We start from the raw sequence: 16329 nt of genomic DNA on the forward strand, positions 1-16329 counted from the left end.
GAATGCCACACTTGAAGTGATTTTAAAAGACAGCAGAAACTGAGCTGAAGAGATTTCATGAAATAAAAGACTCATTGCCCAGGCAATGAAGAGTATATTTATGGAAAGATTTAAGAGGGTGATTTAGACCCATAGAGCTGTGCCCTAGTAAAGGTCAGTACCTATAGAGAAGAGGACACTTTATTTAACACTCAAATTTAGAAAGAGGAAATGAGTAATTGAAATACACTTCATGATTTTGAATTTGAAGGAAGAGTTCATTCTTAATTTGGTAGCTGCAGTTAAAAAGAGCTCTTTCATATTTCTCCCCTTTCCCATTTTTAAAGTAAGTCTTCCTTGGCCCTTTAAATCATCCAATTGTCGCACCCCATTCCTGAGCTGAGAGGACAGGCTAAATCTGCTGGTCAGCTCCCTCAGGCAGAAACTGACTGTGAGGGATCGGTGCTGGGAGGGCAGACGTTTAAATTAGAATTGATACGAAAGCCCAGATTTGGGAACAATATTGTAAGCAGTGTAGAAACTGAAAATAAATCTTTTCACAAGGTTGTGGGCATCAACAAAGCCATTTGTCATTTGAAGTTTTAGCTGCCTCGCCCATTGGAATAGTTTCCACTAAGACCAGGAAAGAAGTTTGTCTTAATTGAGACTTCTACTAAGTGTGACGTTTTGCTTTGACTGCATTTAATCCAGACTTTGAGGCTTGCACAGTTAACTTCTCTAGTGCCTTTTTGAATAAATGGCACTTTAAGTCAATCACTTGCATCTTCACTAATGCCTTCCTTATGTCCCATGTAGGAGAAGAGATTGCAGTGCTTGTCATTCAGTGGTGTGAAGGAGAGAGAATGGCTAATGGAGTCACTCATTCGCTACATTAAGGTCATTGGAGGACCATCAGGAAGAGAAGGCCTGTTAGTTGGTCTAAAGAATGGGCAGGTACTGTTAATCCAGCAAGTGTTTAATAAGATTACATGGGACCTGTTTGTCTCTCTGCTCTATTTTATGCTGCATTCTGAGTTGGATGGTGATGTGTGGGGCAGTACTTCCTTCACTTTCTGTGGTTGTTGCTTTGAATCTTGGGCTGAGTTACATAGGCTCCTGTTGAGAGGAAAACAGAACCGTTTGCATTTATTTTCAGTAATTTTTAATTCTAGGAGCGATTAATAAATAAATATGTAACACGTTTACTGTTTGAGCAAGATGATTTAATATTGAATCTCTGGCAAACTACATTTTACGTGAAGCTTGAAAGGACACTTTTGCTTTGTTCACTTTTTCCTACCTTGATGAGTTACTAATCTTCGATGTGTCGCAGGTAACTGCAAAGCAGGGGCCAGCAACCCCATTGGAAAAAGCAGATTGATTCTTGAGACCCAATGGTTTGTTAAAATTAGCAGTGTCGGGAAGCAAGTTAGGATGTGGCCTGGGAGACCTGAGTTGGGAGGAAATTGTAGGAAATGATTGCACTTGAGTTTAGGAAAAAACACATTCCTGAACTTGGCTCTATCACTGGTGAAGGCCCAGAACACAAGCTACCTGTTTTTGACCATGAGGGAAAGATCTGATGAGCCCCTCTAGCCCCATGCATGTCTTGTAACCCCTTACCCATTCTAGATTCTTTCATACTCTCTAACCCAAATCCATCATCCTCCAGCCCCATTCACACCTTGTTGCCTCTCAAACCCATTGGCTTTCCCCACACTTTTTGGCCTTTCCTCTCTTTTCTAGCCCTCCCCTAGTTTCTCACTATTTTCTAACTCCCTATACAACCCCCATTACAACCTCTAACCACTTTTGCACCATCTGGCCCCTTTGACACCTTCCTGCATCCTGTTTCTAGGTTAGGGAGTCAGCCTGTATCCCTACAGTTGAATGGCTGACTGCCACATTTGTTAGAAAATCATAATTAGCACAAGGCGCATGAAAGAATAGGAGAAAAAATATGATGATTCAAAGCAGAAATTTTGAGACTGCAGTTTATTTTGCTTTTTATACATTTTAATGATTTTTGTAATCAATGAAAGATGCCAGTCTTGAGTAATGCAACATGTTCTCAATTTTTGTAAGTGAATCTCATCTATGTCAGACGTAACATAGATTAGAGATTGACTAAAGTTAACTGATCTTCCTTGCCAAGCCATGCTGTAGAGATAAAATAGTGATGTATGCAAATCTAAAATGAGAAAAGGCTGTCCAGTTTCAGTAATCTTGGTCAGTCCAGGGTCCATGTACAATTGCTTGAAAGTGGGGTTCCTTTTCCCATCACAAATGCATGATTACTTACTTCAGGAAACACAAGGGACCAGTAACGTGGGCCAGGATTTTACATTGGTCGGGCGGGCTTGGTGGGACCCAACTGCTGCCCGCGATCGGCTCCGCACAGCCATTTTACGCAGGTGGGCCAATTAAGTCCAATGGTGACCCAGCGGCCGATTCAAAAGCGGCCGCGGCAGCCATGTGAAGGCTGCCATTGACTTGGAGGACCCCCGTTATGGAGAACGTCAGTGCTGAACATGGCAGGTGGGAGGGCAAGTTGGTGGGGCAGTCGGCCCCGCGTGTTTCCGATGAGTGTCTCGCTGCCCCCCTGGTGGAGGTGACAGCACGCCGGGATATACTTGCCACCGGGGATGGGAGGAGGAGACACCCCCACCTCACCAAAAATGCCTGGGAGGAGGTGGCATCCAGGGTGAGCTCCCATGATTTGGTGAGGTGCACGTGGGTGCAGTGCCGTAAGCGCTTCAATGATCTTCTGCGACCGGGAGGGGTGAGTACAGTGTTGGCATGAGTCACTTAGCACAGCAGTTAGGAGCGCCTACCCCCCGGACTTCAGAGTTCTTAGAGTGTGAGGAGTGTGAGTGACAAATGTCAATGAGGCAGCATCTGGGCAAGGGATTGAGCCTTGGCTGCTTGGAATGAGTGTCTTGCGGCTCCAAGGTCACGAATCGGCTGAGCCCTGTGAGATATTCCTCAGGTGGGGTTGGCCAGGATGCAATGGCAATGCAGGAACAGGGTGGATTACTCAATGCTCCTCTCTCCTTTCAGGAGAAGATGTCCCACAACAATGCTGAAAGGTTGCGGACTGGTGGAGGACCGCCCCACCTCCTAATCTTGACCATATACAAACAGGAGGCCCTGGAGAGGCACCATGTGCCTAGGTCAGCTGGCCGCAGTGAGGTTGGGGCGACACAGGGAGGTAAAAGTGCAGTTCACTGAGGTCAGAATGTCTGTAATAGCAGCCATTCCGCTGTTGTCTGTATATTGATGTGAGCCTCGAACATGGAATCCCCATTGATAATGGAAAGACGAGGGCACCCTGATCCTGGTGCCAGGCATGCACAGTAACAGGTGTATCGACTTCAACTAATGACATATCCTTGTTCTTCCTTTCAGGCTCACCAGCAGCCCATTGGGGTCAGGAGCCTGAAAGGACTGCTCACCCCAGAGGACACACGATAGAAATGCATCAGCCAGGCAGGCACCAGTGCAGATACCAGCACCCCGGTGGGCATTGGATCATCGGATAGTATCTCGGTGCACAGCGGTGAGGCCACTTCACACTCGTTTGAGGTGCAGGCGGAGGCAGAGAGTGCCCGGGGCGCCGGCAGTCGGAGGACTGCTGGAGACCAGGAACATGCTCAGTCGGTGGCTGATGATGAGCCTCTGGAGTCGCCCCTGAGGCAGCAGCTGCTGGAAGTCCAGCAGGGTGTGCGGGAGGATCTGGCGGAGATACATGAGGGAATGCGTGCCATGGTCTTCATTGTGGAGGAGTCCATGTGGAGCATGAGCAATGCAATGACCCTCATGGCCGAGCACACTGCCTCCTTCATGGAGAAAGTGGCGACTCTCATGGAGATGCTCCTCCAGGAGTTGAATTAGGGCTTCCTGGGGATGCGCTTGGACCTGCAAGCCCTCACACCGGCAATGACCTCAGGTGGTTATTGTCAGTGTGGGAGATGGATTGGGCACCCAGTATCCCAGCTAGGTTCCCATCCATCAATGGTGAGCAGGGGGGTTCAAAGCGACCTGACATTGGCGTACGAGCTGCTTGTCGTCTCTGCGGGCTCCTCTCAGGGCACTCTGGATGACGGCAGCAGCTCGTTTGCCCCTCTGCCAGTGACCGTAGCATCTGATGAGGTGGCGGAGACTGGGGAGATGCCAGCCGTGGCACTGGCCGCTCCCTCCCAGGTGGGGCTAGCACAGGCTCCATGGGCCAGAGGACACCCGCCAAGGCCAACAGGACAGCAGAGTGAGCAGGCTATCTCCAATGCCGTTACCAGCGAGTGGGGAGCACCTAGATGTAGCACCTGCAAACGAAAACTTAAAGCACCTTAAGCACAACACGGGTTTATCACTGCTGATATTTTTTCCCCCACTTTTACGTTGTTTGTTAATAGGTGTGATGGAGAACACCTTTACATTTAATTTGTTTTATGTATGCTAGGCGCCACACCATTAAATGTGTTTGTGTTCAACAAGCTTCATTAGTTCTGCAGGTGCAGGGTAACCCATGATGTTATGAGTGACTTGTTTTTCATTGAACTTTATTGAAATGGCACATGGTGCATGTTGTTCACCAAGCAAATGTTCCTGTCAGGTATCGAGTATGGAGCCTGTAGCCCTGGCTTGTTCATCTTTGGTAAGCTAGCAGGAGGAGCGTTGGACCAAAGCCTCTTGGGTGTCCCTGCCTCCCTGGAGGTTGCCCAGGTCAGCATCTATCCTGCTTTCTCCTGAATGTGCTCATCCTTGGACTCACTACTGGACTCACTACTGGACTCAGCCAGAGCAGCTGCGTCAACATCTTCTTCCTCCACCATGTCCCCCCTTTCCAGTGCCAGATTGTGGAGAGCGCAGCATGCAACCACTATCTGGGGGGTATTGCAGTGTGCCCCCTGAGCGGTCCAGGCATTGGAAGCGCATCTTGAGAAGACCGATGGTTCCCTCTACTACCGCCCTTGTGGTAGGCGAGGCTCCTATTGTACTGCTGCTCGGCCTCTGTTCTTGGATGGCGAATAGGCGTCATGAGCCACGTTTTAAGGGGATAGCCCTTGTCACCCAGTAGCCATCCATCCAGCCGGGCTGGAGCACTGAAGAACCTCGGCATCTGGGAGTGTCTCAGGATGTAAGTGTCGTGGGAGCTGCCTGGATACCTTGCACAGATTTGCAGAATCTGCATCCTATGGCCACACACTATCTGCACATTCATGGAGTGGAACCCCTTCACGTTGACGAAGCCACCCGGCTCACCCGCTGGCGCCTTTGTGTGTGCAGTCGATTGCACCCTGAATGTGGAGGAACCCAGCAATCGCGGCAAAGCCTCTGGCTCGCTCTGCCTGGCTGGCCTCGTCTGTGCGGTAGTGAATGAAAGTCAAAGCATGCCTGAACAGAGTGTCTGTCACCAGCTTGACACAACTGTGGGCAACTGATTGGGAGACTCCGCAAAGATCACCCACTGACCCCTGGAAAGAGTGGGAGGCATAGAAGTTGAGGATCACTGTGACCTTCCACGCCACTGGCATGGGGTGTCCACCCATACAGTCGGAGCTGATCTCAGGGCTGATCACCTGACAAATGGAGGTCACGGTCTCCCTTGAGAGGAGGAGCCTCCTTTGGCATTGCACCTCAGACATATTGAGGCAGCTGCATCACTGCCTGTAAACCCTGGCAGCAGGATAGTGGTGTCTTCTGCGGCCCCTTCCGCCTTGGACTTCCCGTTGGCCCTGCGCCCCTTGTGCCTGTGCCTGTTCTCCCACAGGTCGCTCCCTTGGAGGCTGAATAGGGACACCTGGCCTCCTCCCCCTTCTGGCCCTCTCTTCCGCCTCAGAGGAGGTGCCTCCAGCGGAGACCACAATCCCCATTCCCAGGGTAAGGGAAGGAGTCCTGAATTGAAGCCTGTTTTTCTGTCAAAGCAGCTCTGAAGCGAAATGAAGTTGTCCTGTTCACACAAGCAAGCAGCAGTAAGTTATAAGCTAAAGTACTAACAACTCGCATTAGCAAGCCCACTCACCCCTCTTATCCTGCCTGTGGATAATGTTTTTGAAAATGTGGCCTACCCACCTGCCGTTGTGCCCGTGTGATGCCCTGAAAATCGCACGGGCTGTGTAAAATCAAGGACAGTTGGTGCCTCAAAGGCCTTAACTGGCTCGTTAATTAATGACGGGCACGCCTCCTTCCTCATAGCGCGCCCGCCCAGCGAAATATCGCGGCAGTGTGCAGTGGTGCCTGGACGCACGCCCGACATCATCATGCGTCATTTTACATTCCAGTATGTCGGGCACGCGTCTGCACGCTGAATGTAAAATTCTGCCTGTGATCTTGTCACAATGGTGGGCACTGCTCTTTTAGCACTCTGTGCACTTGTAGCGCTATTAACTGACCTGCTGTACAGCAAGATAAGCCATCACATTTGGTCATATGCTGGGAGTACGCTGGTGTTAGAAATCAGGATATCTGATACTGATCACTCTTAAACATGTTGCTGTAAAAACAGAATATGCTGGAAGTACTTAGCAGGTCAAGCAACATCTGTGGAGAGGGAAGCAGAGTTAACTTTTCAGATTGATGACCTTTCATCAAAAAAATTTGCAAGGTTGTTAATCTGAAACATTAATTCTGTTTCTGTCTCCATAGATGTTGCCAGACTTGCTGAGTGCTTCCATTACTTTATGTTTTTATTTCATATTTCCAGTGACGGCGGTACTTTGCTTTTGTAGTATAGGTGTTGCATTGTTACAAGAGACATCACAATTGTCTATGCCAGTTCTTGCCATTCCCCTGCTGATGGGCACACTCTCAGGATGTTCAGTGATATATGTGATGGCAGGAATGGTGCCTGGCAGTTAAGTAAGTTGATTGGGGGCCAGTAGAAGAGAAACTCAGGAATCCTGCTTCTCCCAGCCTAAGGAAAGGTTAGAACATGTTTTTTGGATGAAACATACCTCTGCTTGATGTTAGATTTTGCTACTGGCTTTGGGACTGTGCAGATTCAGACAATTCTTTGTTAAAATCACATCGTGGTCATTGGAACCTGGGTTTTTAATTCTAACAAGGCGCACATCAGCCTGTTGTGGGCACCTTCCGTGTTCCATTTCTGCAGGATTAAAATGGCAGCAGACATGAACACATGGGTAACAAAGCTGGTGGCATCCACTTGTAAGGTGGCAGGGTTAAAAATAAAGTATTGCGTTAGCTGGATAGCCCTTTGAGTTCAAAGTAATCAGTAACCAAAGGAGACCCCAACCTTGCCAATCAGCTAGAAGGTAGCCTCTCTTTTAATTTTATCTTGGTGGAACCATTTCTTCCACCTGTTTGGAGACAGAAACAGAGTTAATGTTTCAGGTCAATAACCTTTCACAATTTTTGATGAAAGGCCATCAACCTGAAAAGTTAACTCTGCTTCTCTCACCATTGATGTTGCTTGACCTGCTAAGTATTTCCAGCATGTTCTGTTTTTACAGCAACCTGTTCACTACCTGCTTAAAAATGATCACAGTTGTGTTTGATAGTATTCATCCAGGCCACCACTACGACAATAAAGGTAAATATTTGATTTAATCCACCTGTAACTTGAAATAGATCAAGTAATTAGTTTAAATAAAAACTTAGCTAATTAAATACTAAAACTGAAATTAGTTAAATGAAAACCAGCATCCCATTTAGAAATTGGACTGGCAGTGCAGGTGATGTGATTGCAGCATGGGTCATGGAGAACCACAGGATAGTTACAACACAGGAAGGGGCCATTCAGCCTGTTGAGTCTGCACCAGCTCTCAGTAAGCGAAACTCTGCTAGTCCCAACCCTTTCCCCCTTCATTCAACCTGCAAATTTTTTCTCAAGTGCTTATCCAATTCCCTTTAACAATTGAATCTGCCTCGACCGCACTCCCAGGCAGTGCATTTCACACCCGAACCACTCGCTGCTTAAAAAAGCTATTTCTCATGTCACCATTGCCTCTTTTGCCAATCACCTTAAATTGGTGTCCTCTAGTTCTCAGTCCTTCTGCCAACGAGAACAGTTTCTCTCTATCTACTCTGTCTAAACTAGCGCTTCCCAAGTTACTTTCCAACATGACCCTATTTTAACATTTGAAAATTAACGTGACTTCAGATGTCAACAAAAACAAAACAGAAATAAAACAGCATAGTAACATTCAGTTTATTATTATTAAAGTTTGTGTATTATAAATCAACATATAATACATCATATGAAAATCTGTAATGGCTGCTGGGCTGAATCTGTGTCCGCCTCTATCGTCACTGCTCCGAGAAGCTTCTCTGGAAGCCTCTGATGTATTTACGCAAATGCACAGTTAAGTCACAGTGTGCCTGATCAGAGCCGCTGCAGCCAACCAAAATATTCAATGGCAGGAGTTTGTTTTGTGATTGGTTACTTCCCTCTGCCAGGACAATACAAGGGGACAGGAGATGTTATTTCTCGCTACCCCATTTGCTGTTTCTGTGACCCCAATTGAAGTTGCGATTCACAATTTGCGACCCACAAACCCCTCATGATTTTGAATACCTCCATCAAATCTCCTCTCAACCTTCTCTTGTCCAAGGAGAGCAACTCCAGCTTCTCCAATCTAACTAGAAGTCTCATCCCTGGAATTGTTCTCGTAAAACTTTTCTGCACCCTCTCTAAAGCTTGCACATTCTTTCTAAATGTGGCACCCAGCATTGGACACAATACTCCAGTTGAGGCTGAACCAGTATTTTATAAAGCTTCATCATAACTTCATTGCTTTTGTACTGTATACCTTTGTGAAGCCCAGGATCCCATATGCTTTTTAAGTACTTTCTCAACCTGCCCTGCCACCTTGAGCAATTTATGCACATGTACGCCTCAGGTCTCTCTGTTCCTGCACCCCATTTAGAATTGTACCCTTTGGTTTATATTGCCTCTCCTCGTCCTTCCTAACAAAGTGTATCACAGTAACAACAACTTATATTTATAGTGCGCCTTTAACACTGAAACAACCCAAGGTACCTCACAGGTGCATTATTAAACAGAATATGTCACCGAGCCGCATAACGAGAATTAGGTCAGATGACCAAAAGCTTTGTCAAAGAGCTAGATTTTAAGGAGTGCCTTAAAAGAGGAAAGTGAGGTAGAGAGGTGGAGACAAGCAGGGAAGGAATTCCAGAAATTCATGCTTCTGTGCTTTAAATTTAATCTGCCACGTGTCCACCCATTCTACCAGCCTGCCATTCTTCTCTTGAAGTCTACCAGTCTCCTCCTCACAGTTCACAACCCTTAAAAGTTTTTACAATCTGCAAATTTCAGAATTGTGGCCTTGTACATCCAGGGCTAGGCCATTAACTTCATTTGATGATTGTTGTTGACAAGGTCAGCATTTATTGCCCATCCCTAATTGCCCTTGAGAAGGTGGTGGTGAGCTGCCTTCTTGAACTGCTGCAGTCCACGTGGTGTAGGTGCACCCACAGTGCTGTTAGGAAGGGAGTTCCAGGATTTTGGTGAGTGGCTTTGAGGAGAACAGGTGGTGTTCCCATGCACCTGTGGACCATTTCCTTTGAGGTGGTAGAGGTCACGGGTTTGAAAGGTGCTGTTGAAGGAGCCTTGATGAAGTCTTGCAGTGCATCTTATATATATGGTACGCACTGCTGTCACCCTGGGTCGATGGTGGAAGGAGTGATTGTTTATAGTGGTGGATGGGGTGCCAGTCATGTTGGCTGCATTGTCCTGGATGGTGTCGAGCTTCTTGAGTGTTGTAGGAGCTGCGGTCATCCAGGTGAGTGGAGAGTATTTCATCACACTCCTGACTTGTGCCTTGTAGATGGTGGACAGGCTTTGGGGAGTCAGGAGATGAGTTACTCATTGCAGAATTCCCAACCTCTGACCTGCTCTTGTAGCCACAGTGTTTATATGGCTAGTCCAGTTCAGTTTCTGGTCAATGGTAACTCCCAGGATGTTGATAGTGGGGGATTCAGTGATGGTAATGCCATTAAATGTCAAGGGTAGATGGTTAGATTCTCATTTGTTAGAGATGGTCATTGCTTGGCACTTGTGTGGCACAAATGTTACTTGCCACTTATGCCTGACTTGTTGCATATGGACACGGACCACTTCAGTATCTGAGGAGTCGCCAATGATACTGAACTTTATCCAATCATCAGTGAAAATCCCCACTTCTGACCTTATGTTGGAGGGAATGTGATTGATGAAGATGGTTGGGTCTTGGACACGACTGTGAGGAACTCCTGCAGTGATGTCCTAAGACTGAGATAATTGACCTCCAACAACCATAACCATCTTCCTTTGTGCTAAGTATGGCTCCAACCGGTGGAGAGTTTTCCCCCGATACCCATTGACTTCAGTTTTGCTAGGTCTCCTTGATGCTACACTCAGTCAAATACTGCCTGGATATCAAGGGTAGTCACTCACACCTCACCTTTTGAATTCAACTCTTGCCCGTGTTTGGACCAAGGCTGTAATGAGTTCAGGAGCTGAGTGGCCCTGGCAGAACCCAAACTGAGCATCAGTGAGTAGGTTATTGCTGTGTAGGTATACTGATGGGGCGGTAATTGGCTGGGTTGGATTTGTCCTCCTTTTCATGGACACAAAAGACCTGGGCAACTTTCCACAATATCAGGTAGATGCCTGTGTTATAGCTGTACTGGACCAGCTTGGCTTGGGCGTGGCTGTTTTTGAGTATGAGTCTTCTGTACTACATCTGTGATGCTGGGGACCTTAGGAGGAGGTTGAGATGGATCACCCACTCGACACTTCTAACTGAAGACGGTTGCAAACGCTTCAGCTTTGTCTTTTGCACTGATGTGCTGGGTTTTCCCATCATTGAGGATGTGAATATTTGTGGAGCCTCCTTTTCTGGTTAGTTGTTTAATTGTCCACCACCATTCAGGACTGGATGTGGCAGGACTGCAGAGCTTAGATGTGACCCATTGGTTGTGGGATTGTTTAGCTCTGTCTGTGGCATGCTACTTCTGCTGTTTGGTATACAAGTAGTCCTGTGTTGCAGCTTTAGCCATGGAGCTGGCAAGGTTGGGAATGCTGCATGTGGGTTCGTAACCCACCCCCTTCCTACCCCAATCAAAATAGCCAGCGATGAGAATTGGGGCGGGACTTCTGCCTCGAGGACCTGCACACCTCCATTTCCGCAAGGCTAATATAGGCTTGCCATGTGTTGGGACAGGAAAATCCAGCCCAATAAGTGCACAACTCCCTTGTGTTCTTGGCTGGTTACCAAGGGTAAGTTAATGAAATTCCTATCCTGGGTAAGTTGTGTATCTGTGACTTGATGATGCAACTGTACAATGCAGCCTGGGAGGTTTGACAGATATCTCTTGCCCCTGTTGAAAAAGAACAGATGGCCAAAATGATGAAGACAGTTGTCACTTTGATGCTCACTGAATGAGCTGTTCCTGTCATTGAAAAGATTACAAGGTCCAGCATACTACTTTTGTTCTTTCCCTGATGAACTATAGGCTCTGCACTCTGCATATAAATCTGATAAACATACCGCAGTACTGATTGCCTCAGCCTTCTGCTTGGGCCATGGATTGCTTCAGGTGTCAGTTGATCAATTGATCAATTAATAAACTGCCTTTTCAGGCACCGTTTCTTCAACCATATCCATATTTTCCAGTATTTTCTGAATCCCAGCTATAGTGAATGTAAAACAAGGAGCTCCTGCTGAATCACAGAGACCTGCATCCCTCACTCCTCTTCTTGTCAAATCAGGCTCCTTTTCTCAAGTGAAAATAAATGTTGTCTTTTTGAGTTTTCTTAGTAGCTTGTTCCCTAAGACCTGTTAAGTATTTCCTGAAACCTTTCTATTGTAACTATATCCTTTGTATTTGAATAAGAATCTTCCGGGATACTTTCCTGCCTTTGTATGCTGCTGAGTTTGAACTTGGAGCTCAGAATTCCTTAGCTTTACTTATACAATGCTTTGGAGATCCAGGATATCCCACATTTTTTTTATTCGTTCGTGGGATGTGGGCATTGCTGGCTAGGCCAGGATTTATTGCCCGCCCCTAATTACCCATCCCTAATTGCCCTTGAGAAGGTGAGCTGCCTTCTTGAAGCACTGCAGCCCATATGGTGTAGGTACACCCACAGTGCTGTTAGGAAAGGAGTTCCAGGATTTTGACCCAATGACAGTAAAGGAACGACGATATATTTCCAAGTCAGGATGGTGAGTGGCTTGGAGGGGAACTTCCAGGTGGTAGTGTTCCTATCTATCTGCTGCCCTTGTCCTTCTGGATGGCAGTGGTTGTGTGTTTGGAAGGAGCCTTGGTGAGTTCCTGTTTCTAATCTAACGCTTGTGAATGGGGTGCCAATCAAGCAGGCTGCTAGGCCACATTTTACGAGCTGAGTTCTTGATGCTGTCATCACTTCTGTGCTGCTGTAGATTAAATTCATAAGACAAATTCTCACTTACTTGCCTGGCTTTGCAGATGTGGCCCACTCTGTCTCGGCACTGAGCTCCTGCTCAGGCCAAAGTTGCTTCTTTATCTTCTCTCTGAAAAATTAACTCTCAGTGCCTCACTTATTTAACCTCTCGGTGCTCCATAGACCTTTGGGCAACCCGTTGTCAGGTTTCTTTTGGTAACATCTGGACTGGGGCTACATCAAGCTCTCTGATCTCCTTTAATTTGGTTAATGCTGAAGGTAGTGTTTTTGCAGAACTCTCTTGACAATGGAGATTGAAACTCCTCAGCCAGGGTTTCCTTCGTTCTAAATTGGTACAGCTTTGGCGTGACTCAGACAGTGCACGAATAATACACGAATGATGAAGGTATCACATGCAATCACAGAATTGTTTAAGGTGCAGAAGGAGGCCATTCGGCCCATCATATCTGCGCTGGCTCTTCGAATGAAGAATTCATCTACTGCCACTCCCCAGCCTTCCCCTGTAACCCTGCATATTCTTCCTTTTTAGATAACAGTCTAATTCCCTCTTGAATACCTCATATGAACTTGCCTCCACCACATTCTGAGGCAGTGCATTCCAGATCTTAACCTCTCACTGCGTGAAAATGTTTCTCCTCATGTTTTCATTGCTTCATTTGCCAATTACCTAAAATTTTGTCCTCATGTTCTCAATCCTTACAGCAATGGGAACAGTTTTCCCCTATCTACTCTGTCTTCCTTGTTACCATAATTCTTTGGGGTCATGGGGTATTTTATCTAATATCTTCCAAACTTTCCATCAAACTTTGCTAGGTTTGTTTTGGCAATGGTTGAGGATTTAAAGATGGATTTTAAAGGGATATTAGTTGTAGGGCAAAAATGTGCCAGTTTCTATGATGCACCTTCTGTTCTTTGGTTTGCCAAGAATTGACAAAAATTTCAGCAAGTTCTTACATTGTGTAAAGGATGAATTCAAGTGATGTAATGTTTTGTGCTGCGATTCAGTTCTGTAGTGAACTGGGTGGACGCTGTCCATTTCACCTGAATCGACAGAGAAGCGAGATTTTATTCCAAAGCTCTCGACTGAATTCTAAGCAACAATCCCAGAAGTGTGAGGACATGTATATTTACTGCTTTTAGAAAAAACAAAGGAGATTATACATAAACTGTTTCAGAAAAGAGCTGCTTCATGTTTACCACGCGTAAAGCAATTGTATTAAAATGAATCTCGCATCAAGCTGATGTTTTAAAAAGGTGAATATATATGTGTTTGCTTATCCATTGTAGATTCTGAAAATATTTGTTGACAACCCATTTGCCATTGTGCTTCTTAAGCAAGCCACATCTGTACGCTGTTTAGACATGAGTACATCACGCAACAAACTGGCTGTGGTGGATGAACACAACACTTGCCTGGTATATGACATAAGTACCAAAGAACTCCTTTTCCAGGTAAGTTGGACACAGTCAAGGTGTAAATATTCAATGAAGAAGTCCCTTCTATATGTTGCAGTATTTAAATTTAACACAACAGTTATCCTTTTAGATACTGTTTTGCATTAATATTCATTTTTACAGTGATTTATTCAGTCACATGTCCTCACCACCCTCCAGATACTTGTGAAACCTTTAGTGTTAGACAGAAGCTAACAGCAGGCAGCACTTGTCTAATATTAGGAACATAAAGGCAGTACAGAGAACATCTCAGTTCTTAGCTTTCATTTTAAAATTTGGAAAGTTGGTTTAGTGCTCAAGGTGTAATTATACTGCAACTGGTGTGAAGCTGAACTTGTGAGAGACTGTTTCCTTAAAGCCTCACATCCAACACAAACTTTCAATCTCACATTGGTTTGCCTGCAGTTTAAACTTCAATTCTTGCAAATCAAATATCAAAGTTACGCTAAAACATTCAGCTTGGAACACTCACTCTTCTTTTATTAGACTTATAATCCTGAAAGTTAGGTACAGGTGGGATATAGAAAGGTGGCAGTTTTGACCATTTCATTTGTTATATGTGATCTTCAGTCAGCCTGCTAATGATTCATTACTGGACGTTAAGTTAGAAGTTCATCAGAGAAGCTGTTGCATTAATTGCTGATGATGGTCTCTGTCTGACCCCACCCTGCCTTGTCTTGTCATAGCCAATAGCTATCCTCAACATTTCTCCTGATTCTGCCCTCCAGTGCCTATGGTAATAAGTGTCATAATTATTGGAAAATGGTATTTTCTTAAATTAATACTGACGAATGATAACCTGTCAAACATTCCTCCTTTCAATGTCTTCTGTAGGAGCCAAACGCTAACAGTGTGGCTTGGAACACCCAGTGCGAAGATATGCTTTGTTTTTCTGGTGGCGGTTTTCTCAACATCAAAGCCAGTAATTTTCCAGTGCACCAGCAGAAGCTCCAAGGCTTTGTGGTGGGATATAATGGCTCCAAAATTTTCTGCTTGCATGTGTACGCTATGTCTGCAGTCGAGGTTCCACAGGTATGGCTCATTGTATAGACTGATGCATGTTTGATCAGTGGGAATACAGTTTTACTGATGCTTTAATGAATAACTGAAGTATGGTACTGAGACCAGAGATGTCTCTGGTTATAGTTAGCTAAGCTCAGCCAGAGCAATAGCTGGGGCTGTCCATTTGACTTCAGCATCACTGACACTTGCTGAAAATGTATGTAAGATGGAGACAGAATTAGAAATAAAAAGAGAAAATGCTGGAAATACTCTGCAGGTCAGGCAGCGTCTGTGGAAGGAGAGACATTGTTAACATTTCAGATCAATGACTTTTCATTAGAACTTTGAAAAGTTAAAGATATAGGATTTGAGCAAGGGGTGGGTGGGACAAGAACATAAGGAAGGCCTGTGATTGGAAGACAGGCGAAATTGAATAACAGAAGAGTTAGTCTTCCAGGACCAAAGGGAATCGAAGTGGGGCAAGTAAAGAAACAAAAGGTGTGCTTAGAACGAGTGTGCTGCTGTCAGAAAGTGAAAATAAGAGAAAAACTGAAACATGCAAAGAAAAAACAAAATAGGGGAACAGAGTTTATGGTCTGAAATTGTTGAACTCAGTGTTGAGTCTGAAAAGCCGTTCAGTGCCTAATCAAAAAATGAGGTGCTGTTTTTAAGCTTACGTTGAACTTCACTGGAACAGAGCAGCAGGCCAAGGACAGAGATGTCAATGTAAGAGCAAGTTGGAGAATCAAAATGACAGACCACCAGTAACTTGGGTCATGCATGCTGAATTAACAGAGGTGCTCCGCCAAGCGGCCACCCAGTCTGCATTTGGTCTCTCCAATGTACATGAATGTGCAGGAATGCTGAAAAGGGAGGCGAGGAGAAGATGTGTTTGGTGGTGGCATCTTCGACCTAAAATGTCAACTCTGTTTTTCTCTCCACAGATGCTGCTGAGTATTTCCAGCACTTTCTGTTTTTATTTCAGATTTCCATCATTCCCAGTATTCTGCTTTTAGAGACAGAATTGGGCCTGGCTGTGTTGCCTGTGTGTTGTCTTCAGTCATTTTGCTGCCTAGCTCAGCATAAAGAGGCAGTAGGCAAGTTATGAGAGGGCTCCTGATGCCCATGAAGAGCAACTTCAGAAGAAAATGAGCAAAACAATGGGATTCTTTTAAAACTGGAGATCTTGGTGATTTGATAGGGTGGTTAAAATGTCGATTACTAATTGGTTAAAATTTTGATCTCAATTAAACTGCCTAAACTGTATGTGGGTTAGGAGGAAACCTGGCATTGATTAAAGACTTTTACTGATTACAGAGAAATATTGGCAAGAGTGAGAGCAGTTTGCCTGCCTACTTTCTCCATGGAGCATTCTAGATGCTATGATGTAAAGTAGGATAAAACATTTATGACAAAGGGAAATATAGAAAGTTGGATGGTGTCATTTGTTTTTAGTATTCGGGCGAGAGACTGGACTAGATACT

The 16329-nt window shown here is 45.3% G+C and overlaps 1 protein-coding gene across 2 annotated transcripts in view; it reads left to right on the top strand.

Annotated features, from left to right (window-relative positions):
* ift122 (intraflagellar transport 122 homolog (Chlamydomonas)) overlaps positions 1–16329 on the top strand; it is a 171828-nt gene that overhangs the window by 60655 nt on the left and 94844 nt on the right. For both annotated transcript variants that reach the window (XM_078543871.1, XM_078543873.1), the window contains exons 12-14: positions 796–933; positions 13676–13840; positions 14678–14875. In XM_078543871.1, the coding sequence (XP_078399997.1) occupies positions 796–933; positions 13676–13840; positions 14678–14875 (501 nt within the window). The remainder of the gene's footprint in view (positions 1–795; positions 934–13675; positions 13841–14677; positions 14876–16329) is intronic.

This window comes from Cetorhinus maximus, chromosome 6 (genome assembly GCF_964194155.1).
Source record: "Cetorhinus maximus chromosome 6, sCetMax3.hap1.1, whole genome shotgun sequence".
Lineage (NCBI taxonomy): Eukaryota > Metazoa > Chordata > Chondrichthyes > Lamniformes > Cetorhinidae > Cetorhinus > Cetorhinus maximus.